This window comes from Camelus dromedarius, chromosome 25 (genome assembly GCF_036321535.1).
Source record: "Camelus dromedarius isolate mCamDro1 chromosome 25, mCamDro1.pat, whole genome shotgun sequence".
In the NCBI taxonomy this organism is placed as follows: domain Eukaryota; kingdom Metazoa; phylum Chordata; class Mammalia; order Artiodactyla; family Camelidae; genus Camelus; species Camelus dromedarius.
This window is the reverse complement of record NC_087460.1, coordinates 9,005,205-9,021,585: the sequence shown is the minus strand read 5'-3', so window position 1 is coordinate 9,021,585 and position 16,381 is coordinate 9,005,205. Positions and strand designations below refer to the sequence as shown.

At 34.9% G+C, this 16,381-nt stretch overlaps 1 protein-coding gene across 2 annotated transcripts in view; it reads right to left on the bottom strand.

Annotated features, from left to right (window-relative positions):
* ATF7IP (activating transcription factor 7 interacting protein) overlaps positions 1-16,381 on the bottom strand; it is a 95,139-nt gene that overhangs the window by 27,462 nt on the left and 51,296 nt on the right. For both annotated transcript variants that reach the window (XM_010988881.3, XM_064479061.1), the window contains exons 3-8: positions 13,956-14,039; positions 12,412-12,557; positions 10,842-10,979; positions 8,744-8,809; positions 1,332-1,405; positions 668-756 (exon numbers count right to left, since the gene is read on the bottom strand). In XM_010988881.3, the coding sequence (XP_010987183.1) occupies positions 668-756; positions 1,332-1,405; positions 8,744-8,809; positions 10,842-10,979; positions 12,412-12,557; positions 13,956-14,039 (597 nt within the window). The remainder of the gene's footprint in view (positions 1-667; positions 757-1,331; positions 1,406-8,743; positions 8,810-10,841; positions 10,980-12,411; positions 12,558-13,955; positions 14,040-16,381) is intronic.

Below are 16,381 nucleotides of genomic sequence, written 5' to 3'. Positions count from 1 at the left end.
CTAATCTTTAAGAAACTACTACTTGACTATGTCAAAGAATATCTACAATTCTCTAAAAAGGCTAGCCCTTTAGCAACCACGTATTTGTATGAAGCTGAATTTTCTTCACAAAGTTCAACCAAAACAACAAATTGCAGCAGACTGAACACAGATATGAGAATCCAGGTACCTTCAGCCATCTTAATGTTTTAAGGGAGATATAAAAGAGATACATAAAACTTTAAGACAGTAACACTCCTTTTGCTAATTTTTTAAGCTTGGAAAGGAGTTTTTTTCATCAAAACATGTTACTTATGGTACATAACATGGGTTTGTTATTATTTTTAAGTGAGTGAATAAATAAACATTTAAAAATTTTATGTTTTAGTATTTACCATAGTAAATCTCAATTAATACACCCATATAAACAAAGCTCTCTTTTGGATACTTAACAATTTTTTAAGATTATACAGGGATATGAAGACCCAAGAGTTTGAGAACCACTACAGAAGAGATTTGAATTTCTGTATTTTCATGCATATCTGTTATCCTGATTTTCAATTAAAATTTTGTGCTTAGGACTCACTTTCACACAACTGTGCTCAGTTTCAACCTCAAGAGAATGTAAGAAAAGACAACCAAAGCCTTCAATTCCTAAGAAAATGTATTTCAGTGTCAAGAATATTACCTGTATTCACAGGGGTTTGAAAGGATGGTGGTGCATTCTCGCTTATATTTCTTTTGGACTCCAGCATCTGTCTCACTGTGCCTGCATTTCTATGAAATATATATACACACAAATGGTCAGTGGATATGCCATTCTAAGGGATATTGATTTATGTATAGAGAAAGGAGTGGCCCATAGGAAAAAAGGGTGGCTAGACTTAGGCATGAAAGCACTAAACTGAGAGTGAATGCAGTGAAGCAAAGCTGGCACAATGACTCTGGAACGCTGGGGTCTACGGCATTATGGAACAGTCCTCCTCCTATGTTCTAATGTCCTCAATACTTTAATCTGAAAATCAAATGTAGATCTGAATATCTGCACAAATTAGTATTTATCACCCCTGACCAAAGCATTTCTCTACTACTTAGATAAGTAGTCAAAAAAATCTGCAATAACCAAAGAAAGCCTTGTAATAAATTAGCAAAATTAATATTCACAAGTCAACAATTACAACAAAGCAAAAAAGAAAGAAATATACTTGATTCAGTATATCAAATACTTAAGAAAACACTACATAAATACACAGGATCATATTCCAAGATTTTTCTGCAAAATTAAAAAAAAAAAATCAGAACCTTGTTCTATTATTTAAAAGCTTGATAAACAGGCTATTTACAATTCTTACCTGTAGGGTACATTGTTATTGCTGCTGATATCAACTACAGACTTTACTGGTGATGCAGGTGGGTTTGGTGGATTCTAGAGGAAGAAAATACCAAAGTAAAATTAAACCCAATTCACAAGGAATCTTTAAAAATAAAACCTTTAAATGCTTTGTCAGTATGTTGTCTGTTATTTCTATAATACAGAGGAAAATGTTACTAGCTGACAAAAAAACAAACAAAAAAACTAAATCTTGGCATTGTTAAACCCCTTACACAAATTCCTTTGTCTATTGAAACAACCATATGAAAAATGAGTAGAATGATTACAGACCACCATTTTTGAAAAGAGTAAATAAAATAAAGGATGTGAAAATGGCTTACATGCTCTAAGGGTTCAGTAAACATCAACAACATGAATCTAAAGAATAACTAGACACATTCATTCAATAAACACCTAGTGAATGCCTCCTATATATCAGGCAGAGCAGGTACCAGATTTCAAACAAAAATTCAACAAACAAGATAATAATTTATTTTTGCCTAGAAGTAACTGATTACCAATTAAGTGCTATCGTAGGTCACAAATCAAAATTCTCAATCAAAATTACTTTTACGATTTTTGTTCAAAAAATTACTTGCCACTATGTGACTTATAATTTCATGAAAGATGTCCCGATTCTAAACTTCAATATAAACTAATTTAAGCCTTTTTTGCCCCAAATACAGGGAATATAGAAACGGAGTCCTAAGATTTACATGTTAATTACCATTATTTGGGCCTCCATCATTAATGACACTATTATCACTTATTTCTTAAATTGAGAAAAATAAATAACTCCACCCAAGACTTAATTAAGTATAATGATTATACTATCAAACAAAAGGTGGTAAGTGCTTAGGATCACATCAAGCAGATGCCACTAGTCACTCTTCTCAACAAGTATATCTTGCTGCTTTTTAAAAGATTAAAGGATAATTTTAACCAAACAGTACAGTTTGGTTAAAATTATATACATAGATGAGACAAAAGATAGAATTAAGATAAACTGCTCTAAAGGTGCTTAGAATCTGGCTATGGACACAAAAACATTTGAAATAGAAACAAAATGAAAGTTACAATGCAGTGTCGATGAAAATGTTTTTAGAAAATTTAGGGGAAAGAATTGCATCCTCTAGCAAGTCTTTGACTAATTAGCACAATCAAAATAGTTAAAATGAAAATAAACAACATTTCAGGGGGGAAAAAAGGAGGAGAATAAGCATAATAAATAAATAAGTAACATGGATTAGAGTCATTAGATGGAAGACTTTAAACACCACTACAGTGTGGTGACATCAGCAAGATGGCAGAATTGGAAATCCTATGCCCTCCTTCCCTCATGAAGGCAATGACTTAACAATATAAGGGCCAATTTCACTTGTAAGAAGTCTAGAAACCTGCTAAGAGATTATAGCACCCCAAGTGAAAGCAAGCCCCAAAAGAGGTGCATGGTAGTAGGTAGGAAAGTCTATTGCACTTAACCCACCATACGCCATCCCTTTCTTGGCACAGTGTGGTGTCATCAAGAGAAAATTCCCAACAACTATACTTTCCTTCAGGAAGGAAAGAGAAGAGTGGAATTTGCATACAACATTCTGGCTCTTCAGGGGACTGCCCAAGGCACTGGCTTCAGTCTCACCTGACTTGGAGGAAGCAGGACACATTGAATGTATGGGTGCTTGGTACCAAACCAGGAAAACTGTAACGCAGACAGACAACAGGGGGAAATTCAAATTCATGCCTTGCTAAAGCAGCAGCAAGACTGCAATATGGAAGGCAGATACCAGGTGGGGGACAGAAACTTCTCAAGTAGAACCAGATAAACCTTTTCAAGTGGGAAATTACACACACAAGCTCCAAGAAAATGCACCCCTAAAAAGGTCTGAAACTATATTCAATATCCTGTAGTAACCTACAGTGAAAAAGAATATGAATAGGAATATATGTATGTATATGTACGATTAAAATATTATGCTGTACACCAGAAATTGACACATTGTAAACTGACTATATGTCAATGAAAAATAAATAAATAAATAAAATTTAAAAGGTATGAGAGGAGGAAGAGAAGCAAGATGGCAAAGTAGAAGGACGCTTGTAGCTCACCCTCTCCCACAAATACACCAAAACTCACATCTTCAGACCTACTCAGCCAACCAGAGCACCTGTTAAACTCCGACAGAACATCGCCCTCTTCGAAAGACAAAGACACCAAAAATCTGGTAGGAGAAAAGGAAAAAAGAAAGAAGAAAAAGCAAAACAGTGTGGGACCGATCCTGTGGGGAGGGAGCAGCAAAGGAGGACTGGCGCTCGTTTGCTGGGTCTCCTCTCTCCAACGGAGAGGCCAGTGGGATGGAGGGGGAGCCTCCAAGGCTCAGATTTGCCCCGAGCACCCCTTGACCAACAGAACTGAGTTAAATGGGCACAGAGGGTTCCCGCGACACCCAGCCCGAGACGCAAGCTGGCAGCTGGGGCTGGGACGGGCCGCCTGAGCTGGGCGGAGGACTGGGGTGGCTGCACTGAGGCAGCCCCGGGGGACTGCAGGGTGATGCGCACCATGGCTGGGAGGGGATATGGAGCAGAATAACCTCGGTCCCCCATAAATTGTGAAAAAAGCAAAGCAACACGGCTAGTGTACCCTGGGGGGAGGGGTGCCATAGCCTTTGTCTCCTCAGACCTGCGCTGCCATTACTGGCGCTTCTTGTGAGAAGAGAGACGGGGCGCAGTCACAGCCGCCATATCCTCCTGTGCGCAGCACGCGGGCGAGGGCGGGGCCGAGCCCTGAATCTGCACGCGGGGGCTCCACAACCTCCTAGGCAGAACTGAGACTTGTTTACAGCCCAAGGCAGATAGGATCTTTCTGCTCTGGCACCTCAGAGAACTCATGCTGCCAAGACAAACAAGGAGCTGAGATTTGGCACAGAGCAGGGATGGGGCAGTTCCGTGGTCTTCTGCGAGCCTACCTTCGGAGCGCCGACCCGAGGCGAAGTGGGTAGCTGCACAGAGCAGCAGAGCTACCAGAGCTGGGAGAGGGCGGGCAGCCACCCGCCTTCCTGGCAGGAATGCAGCACCTGACCATGGTGCTGGGAGGGGGCATGATCCGCCCACCTGCCTTGCCCGAGTGCAGCATCTGACTGCGGCATCCGAAGGGGGAGTGACCCTCCCACCCACAGGGAAAGAGCTCAGCACCTGACCCAGTGGTGGCACGGGGCGCAATCTGCTAGCTGACAGCCACTGGGAGCAGCGCAGATGAGGGCGCCAACAGAGGGCCTCTGAAAACAGCAAGCTGAGTTCATAAAACAGGGCGAAGACACAAAGACTTCTCGATAAAATTAAGAGCACACCATCTCCAGGAGAACTAGATAACTGATACTCCTTAAGCCACAGTGCCAGAAAGATATGAGCAATATGAAGAAGCAGAGGAACCACTCCCAATTAAAAGACCAAGAGAAATCCCCTGAAAGCACAATCAAGGAAATAGACATTGATGGCCTACTAGATCAAGATGTCAAAAAAGGAGTGATCAGAGTACTGAAGCAACTAAAAGAAATAGTGTTTAGAGATATAAAATATGTCAAAAATGAAATAGAAGCTATAAAGAAGAACCAAGTAGAATTAGCAAACTCATTTGCTGAGATGAGAGCTGACGTGAAGGCTGTACAAAGCAGACTAGATAATGCAGAGGAACAAAGAAGTGACCTAGAAGACAGGACAACAGAAAGCACCCAATCAGAACAGCTGAGAGAAAAACAAATAAAAAACAATCAAAACAATATAAGGGACCTATGGGATAATATAAAGTGTGCCAATCTATGCATAATAGGGGTTCCAGAAGGGGAAGAAAGAACAAAGGGGATTGAAAAGTTATTTGAAGAAATCATGACTGAAAACTTCCCAAACCTAAAGAAGAAATCAGATATCCAAGCACAGGAGGCTCAGAGGGTCCCAAACAGGAAGAACCCAAACAGACCCACACCAAGACATATCATAATCAAGATGGCCAGAGTCAAGGATGAAGAAATGATCCTAAAGGCAGCAAGAGAAAAATAAAGAGTGAGTTACAAGGGAACCCCCATAAGGCTCTCTTTAGCTGATTTCTCTACACAAACACTATAGGCCAGAAGGGAGTGGCAAGATATATTCAAAGTCCTGAATGAAAAAAAGATGCAGCCTAGGATACTCTATCCAGCAAGACTATCCACTGTATCAAGTAGAATAAGAGATCAGCAAACTTGAAGACAAGTCATTTGAAATTACTGGGTTAGAGAATCAAACAGAAAAAAGAATGAAAAAAAAGTAAAGATAGACTAAGGGATTTATGAGACACTATCAAGTAAACCAACATTCAAATGTGGGAGATCCAGAATGAGAACAGAGAAAACGGGCAGAAAGCCTACGTAAATAATGGCCAAAAACTTCTCAACTTTGAGGAAGAAAATTGACAAATTCAAGAAAATGAAAAACCTCCAACTAGACTAATTCAAATAGACCTACACTAAAAAACATTATAGCCAAGCTCTCAAAAGTCACAAAGATTTTTTTTAAATGGCAAGAAAAGCAACCCATCACAATTATGGCAATTTCCATAAGATTATCAGTGGTTTTGTCAGCGGAAACCTATATACAAGGGAGTGTAGTGATATATTCAAAGTGATGAAAGAAAAAAACTGCCAAGCAAGAATACTGTAACCAGTAAAACTAACATTCAAAAATGAAGGTGAAATTAAGACTTTCCCAGTAAATAAAAAGCTGAGGGCATTAATCACCACTAAATCCTCACCACACAAGAAATGCTAAAAGGAATCCTTTAAGTAAAAATGAAAGAACACTAGATAGCAACTTGAAAACAAATGAGAATATGAAATTCTCTCATAAAAGTAAATGCACAAATGCAGAATTCTGTATTACTGTAAAGTTGGTGCAAAAATCACATTTCATTCTGATCTAGAATTTAAGCATAAAATATAATTGTAAATCTATGTTAAAGTATACACAACACAAAAAGATAAACTGTACAATATCAATAACAAAGTGTTGGGAAGAAAGATGTGACTGAAGTTAAGTTGTTACCAGTTTAAAATAGTTGTAAACTTAAGACATCTTACATAATCCCCATAATAACCAGAGAAAATACTTACAGAAGATACACCAAAAAATAAATAAATAAGAAATGAATTAACAAGAATGAATAGAAAGACAGCTCAAGTGTTGAAATTTGAAATTGGCCTTACCCACAAACTAAAGAAGGAACAAAATTTGAAAGACTAAAGACCACCTTAACATTTTCTTCAAGCACCACACATAATAATTGCTCAAGTTAATCTTTTCCAATATTTTCCAATCTTTAGGACTTACATAGTATTTGTCCTTGTTACCATACTACTTATAGCTCTTCAAAACAAACTTTCTAGGGGTTGTAATATTTCGTGTTTATTCTTTAAAGTCTGTGCCTGTCTCCTTTGACTAAACAAGAAGAACTGAAAAGCAGTTGTGAGGACAAATTTGATATGCACAAACACTGGAAAAGCACACGGTGGGCAGCACTGCTTAGTTCAGACAGCAAGGATGAAAGTAAAAAAAAATAGAATTTCATACTGTACAAAACAATAAGAAACTTTCAAACCCCTATTTTTGGTTTAAGCATAGGAAATAAAGGTTTAAAAAAGGTTTATACCAATTTTTTAATATATGAAATAAAATAGCATAGTTTTTATATTGTGACAAAGAAACAAAGCTGAAAAAGTAGAGTTTAAAATCAGAGAATTAATTACATCATCGAAGAAGACTATAAAAAATAAGAAAATCTTTGGCTAGGGCCAAATACGGCTTTGATGAAATTAGCCTTGTAAACAAGGATAAAAACCTACTGTCAGTTGCTCAAGAAAAGAGAGAAGTCAGAGCTTAAAAAGTTAAGTGAAAAGAACATGGAGATGCAGAACAGAATAGTAGTTGCCAGAGTACAGGGAGTGAGGGTAGCATCAAGGCAAGGTTAAAACTATAAAAGAGCAGTATGAGGGAGTTCCTTTATGGTGAGGCAACAGTTCTGTGTCTTGACTGTGGTGGCAGGTTAGGTGACATCAACTTGCACAGGAACACATATAATTAATTTATGTAAAAACTGATGGAAACTGATGAGGTCTACAAAACTTAAGTTTCTTGGTTTTGATATTGTACTACAGTTACAGAAGATTTCACCACTGGGAGAATCTGAGTGATGGTTCACAGGAGTCTATGTACTATTGTCGCAACTTCCTGTATGTCTGTCATTATTATTTCAAAATAAATTTTGTTTCAAGTAAAGAAGATTTGAAAATGAATCAAGACAGAAAAATCCTATAGGAATAATGACTACTACTTAAATCATTATTATTGGCAATTACTGTGTGCCAGGTAATGGAGCTATCAAGATACACAGAAGTGTAACTTGCTCAAATGAAAAAAAAAATTCAACTAAAAACAATATTGTAGTGTACAAGTGCTATATTAAAAATACATATTATAGAATAAATAAGGAAACAACAAAAAACAGAGACTACTGTGCTATGCTATGTTTGGACTTAACTAGGGGAAGAAAGGAAGAGAACAAGGGCTACCCAAGGCAGTGTAGTAACAAAATATTTTGGAGGAAATAATAAACTAGACTAGGATACAGACAGTAAAGGCATATTTCATTTTATTGCACTTCACAGATACTGCATTTTTTTTCAAATTGAAGGTTTGCATCAACCATGTCTATTGGCACCATTTTTCCAACAGTATTTCCTCACTTTGTGTTTCTGTGTCACATTTTAGTAATTCTCACAGTATTTCAAACATTTTCATTATTATTATATTGACATGGTGATCAGTGATCGGTGATCTTAGACGTTTTTGTATTTTTAAATTAAGATATGTACACTGTTTTTCAGACAGAATGCTATTGCTCACGTAACAAACTATAGTAGAGTATAAACACAACTTCCGCATTTTAACAAAAAATTTTTTTACATATTTTACAAAATTATTTTATGACTTGCTTTTTTGAAATAATTGCTTTACTGCGGTGGTCTGCAACCAAACCCACAATATCCCTAAAGTATGCCTGTATGTGAAAAAATAAACATGGTAAGACAAATCCCCCAAAGCATAATTATAAGATGAATAGAAAATACAACTTCAAGAATGTCTTAATATAAATAGGTTAATATAAGTGTTGATGTAGAAAACAGTAAGGATTAGAAAGAGTGAATAATTTGCTCTAGATCTGCAGCTCCAGAAATAGCATGCAGGAAGTGCACAGTATAAAAGCAAATTTTAGTCCTATAATAAAGAAAGATTTTACTCCTAAGTCAGCACTTCTTAAGACTACCACTTAAAGCTAAATATTCATTATGCAAGAATAGAAATTCTTACTTCTTGTCTTTTCTTAAGATCTTCTTTGGCTGCTCCAAAGCGTTTGGTTAGCCTGGCTATCTTGGCCTAAAAAAAGCAAAAATATTTTATGAAGCAAACCCAACTGTGGAATTCTGTGGAACAAGAACAAATACAGGGCAGTTTTACTTCCCAGCATAGGTTTCTCTGATGAATGCAAGGCACGTTCAGTATTAACAAGTGCATTTCACTGTACTAACAGAGGAATGGGGTAAATTGTGTGATCATCTCAGTAGATACCAATTAAGGAAGACTTGCTAAAATTGATCAGCTGTTCTTGGGGAAAAAAAGGAGAGAAGTACCTTCAGTCTCATAAAGATTATGAGAAACCTGTTGTAAGTATTGTATTTCATAGTGGATCTTTGGAAATATTTCCATTAGTGTTGACAATAGGACAAGGATGCCTTATCTGTACTGCTATTTAGAGCTCTGGTGACAGGGCAATGAAATAAAAACAAGGAAAAGGAATGAGGTGTAATGACTGGTAAATGATAAATAGTAATGATTAGCAACTAAATGATAAAAGGAAAACGTATTCTATATCTTTCCTATATATCAACAACAATCAGTGAGAAATTGTAATGAGAAAAAGGTTTCACAAATGGTAGATATTTTAATACAAGTAAGTACTTAAGAACACACCTAAAAAGAAAATTTCAAGACCATTATGAAGAAAAAGGACAGAAAAAGAAAGCATGAGTCAATAGTGATACACCATGTTCCCAAATAGGAAGACATGAATCCTCTCAAATCACTATGAATACTCAAACTTCAACTGGGTTTTTTATGGAAAAGTTGTCAACACACTATGGTAAGTTTTTACACTATGGCAAAAGGATCACAAGTCCCTTAAAAGTCTATTTTTTGTAACTGCAGTGGTAAAAAAAAAAAAAAAGGAAGCCATTAATACTAAGTAATATTAAATTACATATTCCTTAAAGTAAAATGTATACTAAGCCACTGTTGATTCAACTACTTGTTTTAACTTTGAATTTTATAAAACATACTGGATTCTGCTGAAGTAAGTCAAATATAACAAACAAATATATATACATATCAGGAAGATTCATTCATCTACTGCTATGGAGTGAGATACAGAAATACTATATATTGCAGTATTTTCAAGTAGTTTATTGTCAGCTGTACCCAAAATACAGTAAATTATTTAACAAAGTATATAATTATTTACTAAAGTATAATATGATATAGTAGGCTTTAAGCTGAAGAACTTAAAAACAATATTTGGAAATAGGGTCATTGTAGAGGTAATTTCAGATGACCCTTGAACAACATGGATTTGAACTGTACAGTCCAATTACACATGATTTTTGTTCAACTAATACAATACTAGTATTTTCATTTTCACAGATCTTGAAATTAAGTATAGGGGAAAGTTTGTGTTCAGTTAGAGATCACAGTACGTGAAATCAAAAGAACTAGCATTTGAATTTTGATTCTATCTGAACTGTTTCAGCTTAGTACCCTTGGGTGAGTCATTTATCAACTCCTCCTTTTTTTTTGAGGCAGATAACAGTACACAGATTTTTCAACCGCAGGGGCTGTAACCCCCATATTGTTCAAGGGTCAACTGTAGTTAAGATGAGGTCATAATGGAATAGGGCGGATCCTAATCCAATATGACCGGTATCCTTATAAAAAGGAGAAATCTGGAAACAGTTTGACAAACATACAGATACAGCACCATGTGAAGATGAAGCCAGAAATCAGGGTGATATTTCTACAAGTGATGGAATGCCAAAGTCTGTCAGTAATCCATTTGAATCTAGAGGAGACATATGGAACAGATTTTTTCTCACAGCCCTCAGAAAGAACCAATCCTGACAACAGCTTGATCTTGAATTTTCAGCCTTCAGAACTATGAGACAATATATTTCTGTTATTTAAGCCAATCAGTTTATGGCACTTTTTTTATGGCAGCCCTAGCAAACCAGCAGAGGTTCCTTTTACCTCTAATACTTAGAAGTTAAATTACTTCACTGTCAACTTCAAAAACATATCCCAAAAAACAAGTTATAAAAATGATGACACATAGGTATGCAAAGCAAGGTAGTGTACAAACCTGTAGTTCAGTAAGAACTGTTTTGTGCCTCTTGTTACACTCGATCTTTTCCACTCGTGTTTTCAATTCTGCCAGTGTCTTATCAAATACAGCACACTGTAGTGCACACAATTTTTCTTCCAGCAACCACTGTACAACCTGAAGAAATATATATTCCTTTGTTATAACAAAGAATTTCAGCAAGCAGCACACAGCAAGCAGTAAATATTCTTAAGTACTAATAAGACAGTACTAATATACTAGCCAGTTTAATAAAAAACAAACAAAAAAAACCATACTGGTATCTATAACACAAGTCTATGTGCTGAATTCTTCCACTTCTACATATGTAATATCTACCCTAAGAGAATAATATATGCTAAAAATAGAAAATTTCCGGAGGGTGAAATATTTAAAACAATTTGAAACTGAAGTTTTACTATTTTCTTCCCACACTCTCCATTGTGATTTAAAGGAAACCAGTTGAAGGGAGACCAGTTTTTAAATTCTCTAATCCATGACAGATGATATTTTTGTGAGACACTAAGAATGCCACTGCACTATGAAATTTCTATAAAACATTTCTAAGTGCCTACTCACAAATTCCATATTTATCCCATCATGGACCCCAAACAGAATACACGGTGCATGTACATGGATCATACTCAAAAAACGCTGCTCTAGGAGTAAACCCTCAGTACATATAGAAGTTTTCAAAATTCTTTCACATAGCTATCTTCATATTTCTAATAGCTCTATAAGACAGACAAAATAAACATTATTATTACTGTACAATAAACAAAAACACTCTATGAGAAAAAAACCACGTTTTTACTGTCTCACTATTTCTTTAACGGGGATATTTATACTTTGAGCGGAAAAACATTGACCTAGATTATTTATAATTTCATCATTAATTCTACAAGACCTTGAAAAATTCATTTCAGCTGAGTTTCATATTCTTCTCTTAAAAATGCATTTGTTATCAACATTTGTGAACATATATTGAAAAATGTATTAAAATAACTTATATTTTCATTATGTCTATCTCCAGTCTAACACATACAGGGAAAGTTTCAAAAGTCTGTACTTTAAATATTCCCTTTCCTTAGTCCTCTAAATCCTTGTCCATACCATTTTTAATACTAAGCCTAAAGTACAAAACAAAGATTTTAGAATGTAGAGACTTGTGGCGGTGAAATCAGCTTATGATGAAAATTATAAAAGTTAAAAATGTTAACATATAAGACTCTAATGTTTCCACTAGAATAAAGTTCAATATAGAAGAAAAAATAAAAAGCTGAAAACTGATAATTCAGTTTTGTTACTAAAGCAAAAAAAAATCATAAATTCTCTTCCACTTTGATAATTAACTACCATATCTAAAAAAAAAAAACCAAGTAGCTTCAAAAGAGTCAGAAGAAATTCTAAAATTAAATTAGTAAAGGTAATAAGCTCAACCACTTCAAATTCTCCATTTCTATGAAAAACCTGAATATGTCAGCAAAATACAGAATAATGTCAAAAACCTAGAAAAATAAGATGTTGGTGCTTTTTATTTAATATGATTTTAACTTAAAATCTCTAACACCTTTTGTAGCTTCTGGTTTATATCTCCTTTGGCTGTAATCTTTACTTGAAATTCTGCCTCATATTCTTCTTCCATATATCGACGGCGTTTGGACTGTACATTGTCCATGTCCTCTGATTTAGAACGTTTTCTTCTAAAAAATTCACCTGAGAAAAAAGAGTATGATGATTAGTTAGGTGTTTTTATTATAGATAGACCTTAATGCCTATTCTCCATCCTCAGCAAAATATTATTTCCAGCTACCAAAACAGCACTCTCAATTATTTTATGAATTGTTTATGTGATCAGAAAAGTAAATAGATAGCTTTTAGTTTTAAACTTGAAATGATTTTCAACACGCTAAATAAGAACTTTCTAATGGCTAAATAAGCAATGTACAAATAATGTGAACACAGAATATTCTTTCCTTGAAATCGTCGTATTAAGACGGAAGATTAACAATATGAGATGAGAAGAAGTCATCTCAAATTCATTCCCTTTACTAAAATCTACAGTGCATACGAATTTGTGAACAAAATTCAATATTTATTCACAGACTTCTCAGTATTCATTTTCATATCACATATTTCAAACAACTGTGCATTTTAATTATTTAATCCTTCCTCTTCAGTAAATTTAGGAAAATTCTTCCTTAATCATCAGCCTTCTTAACATATCTTAACACATTTCAAATATATAAAAATAATAAAATTAGTATCATTATAAAAGCAAATTTGGTAGAGCATAGATATTCAAAGACCTTCACTGAGATTGACATAACATTGTAAAATGACTGTAACTCAATCAAAAAATGTTAACAACAACAAAAAAAAAGACCTTCACTGAAAAAATTTCTGCTTCAAATACTAGTAACACTCATGAGATCATAAGCAAATTTTATTTGGTTTCTTCTTCAATAAATAAAAAGGAAAGATACTAAAATCTCCACACTTATTAAAGGCAAATACCCAGATATGACTATACCTATCCCTCTCAACTTCACTCTATATGCCTATTTTTTAAATCCAAATCTATTCTACGATTTCGCTTGTAATCACAACTTACACAGTCACAGATGGAGAGCAGTGTGATGGGGAGTGTTACAGAACCCAGGTTCCCTGACTTCTAGTCCCAGTGATCTTCCTATAAACCTAATGATGCTCCATCACATTGTTTACACTTCCCATTAAGCTTAAGAACGTTTTAAGTAGACTGAGACACATATTTCCATTCACCTATATCTCCCCAGACAAAATTCCTATAGTCCTAAGCTCTAAATGCAAATCTAAAACAATTTCTCTCAAGACATTCAGATAGCACTTTACTAAATAGTAAGCTTAAATCTTATGGAACAATGAAAAGTACAAACAAAATAAAACAATGAAGTATATGAAATAAATAATACTTCCAAAGATCCTTGGGTTGCCATCAACAAGATGATTTAACTATGGCTTACTTAAATTGCAAAATTTTACAGTCATCTTATGTGTAGGAAAGTATTTTCCACAACCTTAAAAGCAGAAATAATTTAAAAAACTATTTCAGGTTTGTTTGTGCGTGCTTACTTTTCTCAGAAGGTCTTTCATCTTCATGTGTTACTTGCTCTTCTTCCTCAGGTTTGCTGTCCTTTTCATTACTTTCTACTTCTTCTGTAACAAAAATAGAAAAGGAAATTTTCTTCCATTAGCATTTGTAACAGCTCATTATAGTTTACACTTCTGGTGTAATTATCCAGTTAATAATCTTTCATGAAATCAGAGTCTCAAAATGTAAAACACTGGGGATAAAAATGGAGTAAGAACTGGTAGAAATAAATAACCAAGTCTACTTTTAAATGTTCCTGCAAATTCACAACAAACTCTTAACATGGAAAAAAATTGAACAACATAGATTTTATAGTTTATTTTTATTTATCTATTGGGGGGGGGTAATGAGGTTTGTTTATTTAGTTAGTTTTTAATGGAGGTACTGGGGATTGAACCCAGGACCTCATGCATGCTGAGCATGTGCTCTACCACTGAGCTATACCTTCCCCACTAAATAACATAGATTTTAAAATGAAGAATCTTACTTAGTAATTTACTGTCATCAATAGATTAATAAAATATGAAAACAACTACTGTAAATCATTTAGACTCTACATTCAATTATTAAAACTAAAACAGTGGTTGTGAGAATAACAACAACAACAAAAAATTACCGGCAAATTCAAAACACCTAATATTTTGACCAGACAAGTTGAATCATTAAGTTATTCTAATGGTTACTGGATAGTTCATAAAAGAGAAAGGGAAAAGTTATCCTAAAGATAATAAAAGTTTTACTTAAAAGTAATAGTCATACCTATAGAAGACTGAAATTAAAACATTCTTTAACACCATATACAAAAATAAACTCAAAATGGATTAAAGACCTAAATGTAAGATCAGATACTAGAAAACTCCTAGAGGAAAACATAGGCAGAACACTATGTATTCACAGCAATATATTTTTTGAACCAGCTTCTAGAATAATAGAAATAAAAGCAAAAATAAACAAATGGGATCTAATTAAACTTAAAAACTTTTGCATAGCTAAGGATACTATCAAAAAAATGAAAAGACAACCTACAGAATGGGAGAAAATATTTGCAAATGATGCAATCAACAAGGGACTAATTTCCAAAATATACAAACAGCTCATACACCTTTATATCAAAGAAACAAGCAACCGAATCCAAAAAACGGACAGAGACCTAAATAGACATCTCACCAAAGAAGACATACAGATGATCAACAAGCACATGAAAAGATGCTCAACATCACTAATTGTTAAAGAAATGCAAATCAAAACAACAAGATATTACCTCACTCCAGTCAGATTAGCCATCATTAGAAAGTCTATAAATGATAAATGTTGGAGAGGGTGTGGAGAAAAAGGAACTCTCCTACACTGTTGCTGGGAATGTAAATTGGTGCAACCACTACAGAGGAAAGTATGGAGATTCCTTAAAAAACTAAAAATAGACTTACCATACGATCCAGCAATCCCACTCCTGGGCATATATCTGGAGAAAAATATAATTCAAAAAGACACATGCACCCCAATGTTCACAGCAGCACTATTTACAATAGCCAAGACATGGAAACAACCTAAATGTCCATCAACAGATGACTGGATAAAGAAGATGTGGAATATACACACAATGGAATATACTCAGCCATAAAAAAGAATAAAATAATGCCACGTGCAGCAGCATGGATGGACCTGGAGATTGTCATTCTATATGAAGTAAGCCAGCAAGAGAAAGAAAAAATGCCATATGATGTCGCTTATATGTGGAATCTAAAAGACACAAATGAACTTATCTACAAAACAGCAATAAACTCACAGACAGAGAACAAACTTACGGTTACTAGGGGTTAAAGAGGGTGGGAAGGGATAAATTGGGAATTGCACCTCTTGGGGAGTGATGGAAATGTTAGCTAACTTGATTGGGGTGGTGGATTCACAGGGGTATACACCTATCAAAATTCATGAAATCGTACATCTGAAATATGTGTAGTTTACTGTACAGAAACCATACCACAATAAAGGTGCTAAAAAAAAAAAAGTAGTAGCTACTTTGATACCAGTGCCAACAACTAACTGAGCTAGGTGCCTGACATACATTACTTCATATTCCCAAGATAATCTTACACTTTAAACAGTATTTTTGCTATCATGTAGATGAGGAAAGTAACATTCAGAAAGGCTAAGTAATTTTTACAAGAGGCAAATAAAATCCAACAATTAAAAAGAGCTACCAAAAAATATTGCTAAAAATATCTATACAATTGCATTATTATGACACAGAATTTCAGAGGTACCAGAAGTGGCCTTTGGTCAATATATCTATGGCTCCTCAACTAACTTAATCACTTAGGGGAGAAGAACAAATTACTAATATGTTTGGGTTTCTATTTCTTCCCCTTACACCCCTGCAACTGGCCCCCCAGCAGCATCAATAATT